Source organism: Cinclus cinclus, chromosome 18 (assembly GCF_963662255.1).
Source record: "Cinclus cinclus chromosome 18, bCinCin1.1, whole genome shotgun sequence".
In the NCBI taxonomy this organism is placed as follows: Eukaryota; Metazoa; Chordata; class Aves; order Passeriformes; family Cinclidae; genus Cinclus; species Cinclus cinclus.
In genome coordinates this window covers 10756116-10761867 of record NC_085063.1, presented here as the reverse complement: position 1 = coordinate 10761867, position 5752 = coordinate 10756116, and the positions used below count along the sequence as shown (strand labels likewise).

Here is a 5752-nt window from a genome sequence, read left to right as displayed (position 1 = left end):
GCTCCTACCAAGCCCCCAGGTGTTTCCAGGAGTTTCAGGCTCTTGTCTGAGCAGCAGAATTTTGGCCAAAGACACTAAAATAGCCCCAGTTAAATCAGAAGTCTTTAGGATGCCACTGCCAAGTCCTCCTAAGTAACAGCAAAGAATTTCACGACTTGGTGCAATGTAACCATGTAAGGGCAACTCTGTCCATCTTGTACAGTAGGAGTACAGTTCATTCCCTTTCATGGCCCTCGAACATCTGAACTATTCCTGTTCCAGGAAAACAAAGAACATTTTTACATCACAATACTACAAAATGCAACTGAAAGTGGATTTTTAAAGGGACACATGTCCTCCCTGGATAGGATTCTGCAGAAATTTTGGCAGGACTCACATGCAGTCTTGCTGGTGATGATGGTGTGAACTTCAGGAAGCCCTTAGCACAGCACTAATCCATTCCCAAGTGAACTGCTTCAGGATACAGCACCATTAACATTTCATATTTTGCCAAGAAATTAAAGTAATTTGTTTCAGTTTTTTAAAATTCCAAAAACCAAATGGCAACAATCAGTGTTACAAAGCACAGAACATTTTAAATTACAACATAATCCTTAAATACTCAAACCAGAAGTGTAAATTTGGGTCAGCTGTGTACTAATGGGGTTGTACTGCATAAAAAGACATCTGAGAGACCTCAAGTTCATCTTGAACTTTTAAGCTGTCAGTTCACTGTGCCTTATGGAGGAATTCCACTGAAATCCACATGGATGAACAGAATCTCAGGGGATTAGGAACAAGTCAACAATATTTAAACTCTTTGGTAAACCAGGCATTTATCAGCAGCAAACAGTTAAGGGTTTTATTTAAAGTTCTACCCTAATGCCAAGGCAGAAGCAGCTAATTTAAGATATGTCAGAAAAAAAATATCAAGTCCAATTAACTTATCTCTTCTTACTGTGTACAAAGGAAAGTAGTAAGGATTGGACATAAGCCAAGCTGAAATCTCTCTGGTTTGAAGACCATATTTTTCTTTCCAGAAAATGTTTTCACAGATTTATCTCCTGGAAAAAATGAATTATTTATAGGAGAATCACAACACTGTCATCCCTCCTCCCCCTTTTTTTAATGCATCTTTCATGGTCAACTTAAGATACTTCCTCCCTTATTTTAGTATTTAAAAGGTTTAATGTGCTTTGTGTATTAAGTTCAAAATGAACCAAATTTTTTTGGCCATTTTAGCTGAGTTCCTCCCTACTTGCAACACCCAGGAGTTCATCTTTCAGAAGTTCTATCAGCTCAAAGTAGTAAATTCAAGTGTTATCAGTGGGAAGGGAGACTGCAGCCAGAGATGTTTCAGGTTATGGCTCTGCTAAAAAAGGCTCTCAGCCTGTTGAGTTCTGACTTCTCTGCTGCAACTGCTGCTGGAAGGAAGATTTAGTAATGGACTTCATTGTAGCTGTACAGTATCTAACACTCTAAATACTAATTTATGATTTGCAAAAAAAAAACCTTATTAAAATAATAATAAAAAAACCCCACCACACTGTAACTACACGTTAACATGGCCTGATTTGCTCTGCTAATAATTCAGTAGGTATCTATGATGCCAAAACAGGACCTTCCAAATATGCTGCAGTGTCACGTCTGAGAAGAAAAATACAGATAAGGAGTAAGATCCCACACTTGGGTAGTTCAGCCATTCTCCTTAGTCCAGAGGCAACAGCATCCCTGTTCCAGGCTGTCCCGAGGGGTCTGAGCCTTGCTTCCCACACACACATGCACACAAATCAGAAATAAATAATTTCTGATTTGCAAACGAGTCAGAAATAAAGCACATTGGTAACCTCCTCTCACTGGTGACAGCTTGCAGCATAAACAGGAAAACATCACCAAACAGCCTCTGTCATTTGGAAGAGTTCTGGGAGGGCCTGTGCAGAGATTTGAGGGTGGACAACTGTAAATGTTAACCCAGAGATGACCACAAGCAGGGAAGTGTAACATGGATGTAACCTCTGAGTAATGCTTGAGAAAGTGCAGATCAGGATACACCACCAGGACAGGCAGTCCCTGGGTGGTTGTGGGTACTATGGAACTGGTAAAATGCAGCTGACAGGAAATTTTTCCATACAAATCATACCCTATTCCCTTAAACCCAAACCTATACATAACATTTATTTAAATGATAATCACAAAGTGACAAATAAACCTGCTGTGTGCAATCAAAATCTACCAACACAAAAGCAGCACCTGGAAGAAAGGACAGACCTAACAAGATCCAAGACCTTTCCTGGATCCTAACAAGAAGAATCCCCTTAGATTTTCCAGTGAAAAAGCAGCAAGTTCAGTTAGATTGCTGCATAGCAAATGTTTCATTATAGATACAAAACTTACTAAATCTGGACAAGAATACTGACAGTGAAGCCAAAAATAAAGTGGAAATCCTTGACTTTCAACTCTGGCGTTGCTTTACAAGCAGATTTGTTTTAAGAATTCACAATCAGAATCTGTATTAAGACACATTTTCAAGTCTTTTAAGACTAACTACAATAAATCCAGTCATGTTTATGACTTGAACAAAAGACACAGCATAATATAGTTTTGAACTGTTTATTTCACATGTTCCACACTGGAGTTTCTTTAGTTAGAAGTTCCTAGAAGAAAATGAAATAAACATTGTTAAAAGTGAGTTTGTTTCAACAGCTCATGTAAATATCTTTAACCAACTGTATAATCATCCCATAAATACAACGTACAGACTGTCATCCTAAAAAAGCTGGATTTGGGAATGGAAGTTCCCCCACAAGAGTTAGAGGGTAAGATAAACATACGTACTTTGAAACAATTCCATCATTTTTCGCCAGACGCAAAATGGAGTCATCTGATTCACCCTGTAAAAAGAGAAGAAAATATTTTCAAGTGTCCAAGTAATTGCTGACATGTGGAAGAAAGGGAGCTGCAGCAGTTAGTGCAGATTAGTGTTCTCAAAATAAACTGTTAATTGCTTTAACTGTAAAAAATATGCATTTGCATGAACATGTATTTCTGAATAAGTGGACTTGTGATGAACTCCTCACACCATTTTTAAGTCAAGGTATTATCATCTGCAGTAATTATAAACAAATAAAAGCCAGGATTAATATCTTGGTATACATCCTTAAAAGAAAGAAAATCACTTGCATCCTTTACTTAAAAAAAACAAACCCCACAAACATCTCCAGAAGAAATTGATTATTCCAAGTTAATCCAAGCCCTGGTACAGGTGCCCATTGAAGCTGTCCCATCCCTGAAAGTGTCCAAGGCCAGGCTGGACAGGACTTGGAGCCACCTGGGACAGTGGAAGGTGTCCCTGCCCATGGAAGTGCTGGAATGAGATAAATTTTAAGGTCCCTGCAAACCAAACCCTTCTGTGATTCTGTGAATTTGTTCACATCTTCATTATCCCCAAAAACCACTGCGAATACACAGTTCACACAGTGTTTTCAGGGTCAAGTACACGTCTAATTAATTACTAATGATCAGAAGAAGCAGCACAGTAATCCTGCAGGTCAGGAAGCACTCACCATTCTCCGGATGGGGCCGCAGATGGCGTAAGTCTTGAACTGGCCATTCACTCTGCCTGTCACCTTGTCCACCTGCAACCACAGCAAAGCTGCTGCCCACAAAGATTCTTACAAAGCTTTACACTCTCACACCGCGCTTGCCAAGCACCCAAAGTTAAAAACTGCAGAAAAATACTTGAAGTGTTGAGAAAATAAACCACAAAATGTCAAGGCAAATACTGAAGTTAGGAAGTCGACCACAATGATCTTTGCAGAGCAGATTTGTAGCTACATAGTGCAGCCATGAAATTTAGTGGATCACACAGACTGAGAAGAAAAAAAAAAGAAGATAAAATAAAAAAAAAATTTTAGTTCTGAACAAGTGGAAAAGCTCCATGTAAAGTAGATTTTCCTGCCTTTACTCTTTTTTGTTTCTTTTAATTAAGGTCATATGAGGGAAAATTGAACTGAAGGGGGAAGGCACAGACTTGTTATATGGGTAGGAAAATGTCCAAGCTGAGAGACATAAATTGTCTTACTTTCTCAAGCTGCTGAGAAATTTAACAGGAAAAAGACTAAACAATATAAATCATGGAATTAAACAGTGTAGTGAACCCTGTAATACCAGGTGGGTTCACTTCCACACCCTGCTAATCTCTGATCCTTTGGAAACAAAGAATAGGGATCACTGAAGGAATGAAACACTGTGAACGAGGAAAGTATTTGCCTTAACAACTACGGGAAATCAGAATCAGGGTGGTTTTTTAAAGGGTTTGCTTTTTGGTGAGATAATTCAGGAGACTCAGATTTTTACAAGATATGGGAATGGGGTCTCCCATTCAAGAACCAAATGGAGCTCTGTAGCTCATAAGCTACAGAAAGACTGTGTCCCCAAAATTCCTAAAAGCTGAATTTAATAAACAGTTGGGAAAAAAACCCAAACCATGCTACCTTAAATTAATTGGACCCCACATGTATCAACTGGGAACCTGCAGGAGTCAAGGTCTATTGCGACTTTTCTTACTGAATTACTGAAGACACATCACAAGCTGTTTAATTCTGTAACATTTATCAAAAGTTTAAAGGTTTAGCTCTCTCATCACATATCCTATTAATAAACTTACCTCAGAAATGTTTATCTGAATGGAAGCATGATCCTTAGCACCAATGATTCGGTTGCTAGCAGAGCTAAGGAATATAACAGGATAGACTTAGGCAGTGACAGTGACAAAAAAAAAAGCTACTAGAGCCAATTCTGCAAACAAATTAAAACTGCACAAGAAGTTTAGACTGTAACAGTTTAAGCTTTCATTGCTTAGAAGATTAAAACGCAGTTTTAAGTACATTAAAGGAAATAGTCACTCAGTAGCATCACACTAATTAGCCAATTATCCCTTCACTTTGTTTTTTATGTGCCCAGTTCATCTTCATACAGTGTACAGGGCAGTACAGGCCTTCAAAACACACAGGTTATTTTATTTTCTAAAATGCAAAAATACAGTCATCAAGGTAATTAGTAAGATCAGTTTCTATGTCTTTTTTCCTGAGAGCTACTACAGCTGTCAAACACACTAAGGCTGAAAATGCTCAGGAATCACAAGATGTAAAACATATTTGATTTAATCAAATAAAATCCATATAAGTGGCTTATTTTTAGTGACTTTTCAAACTGACAGAAAACTGATTCCCCCCCCCCCCCAGATACTTGCTGCTACAAAAAGCTCCTCGGGGGCCACTCCAGCCCTGCCTGGCCCCTCAGTCACTGCTCACCATTTCCGAGGGACATAAAGGTCCACGAACTCCCCAGCGTCGTTCTGCATCTCGTCCTGGTCCCGGCTGAGGCACTAAGCACAAACACCTGGAAGCATCATGGAATGTCACAAGTTGGAAGGGACCCCCAAGGATCATCGAGTCTCAGTCCTGGCCCTGCACAGACCCCCCCCCCCCCAAGAACCCCACCCATGGCATCCCTGTCCAAATTCTCCCGGAGCGCTGGAAGCCTCGGGGCCGTGTCCGTTCCCTGGAGAGCCTGGACCGTGTCCAGCACTCTCTGAAGGAAGAGCCTTTCCCCAAAATCCACCCTCACCCTCCCTGAAACAGCTCCAGCCCATCCCCCGCCGTGAGGTGACGCCGGAGCCCGGCAGGGCCCACGGGCTCTGCCCTGCAGCCGAACCTGGCGGGCAGAACAAACCCCGCCGCCCCCGGCCCGGCCCCCACTGTTCCCACCGCTC

At 40.7% G+C, this 5752-nt stretch overlaps 1 protein-coding gene across 1 annotated transcript; it reads right to left on the bottom strand.

Moving 5' to 3' along the window:
• Positions 1 to 2573: 2573 nt before the first annotated feature.
• Positions 2574 to 5376, bottom strand: RPS21 (ribosomal protein S21). Its single transcript, XM_062504979.1, has 5 exons — positions 5292 to 5376; positions 4646 to 4709; positions 3543 to 3614; positions 2815 to 2870; positions 2574 to 2633 (listed from the first exon to the last, which is right to left on the bottom strand). Exons 1-5 carry the CDS (start codon positions 5339 to 5341, stop codon positions 2624 to 2626), a joined length of 252 nt encoding a protein of 83 aa, XP_062360963.1. The 5' UTR covers positions 5342 to 5376; the 3' UTR covers positions 2574 to 2623.
• Positions 5377 to 5752: the final 376 nt, after the last annotated feature.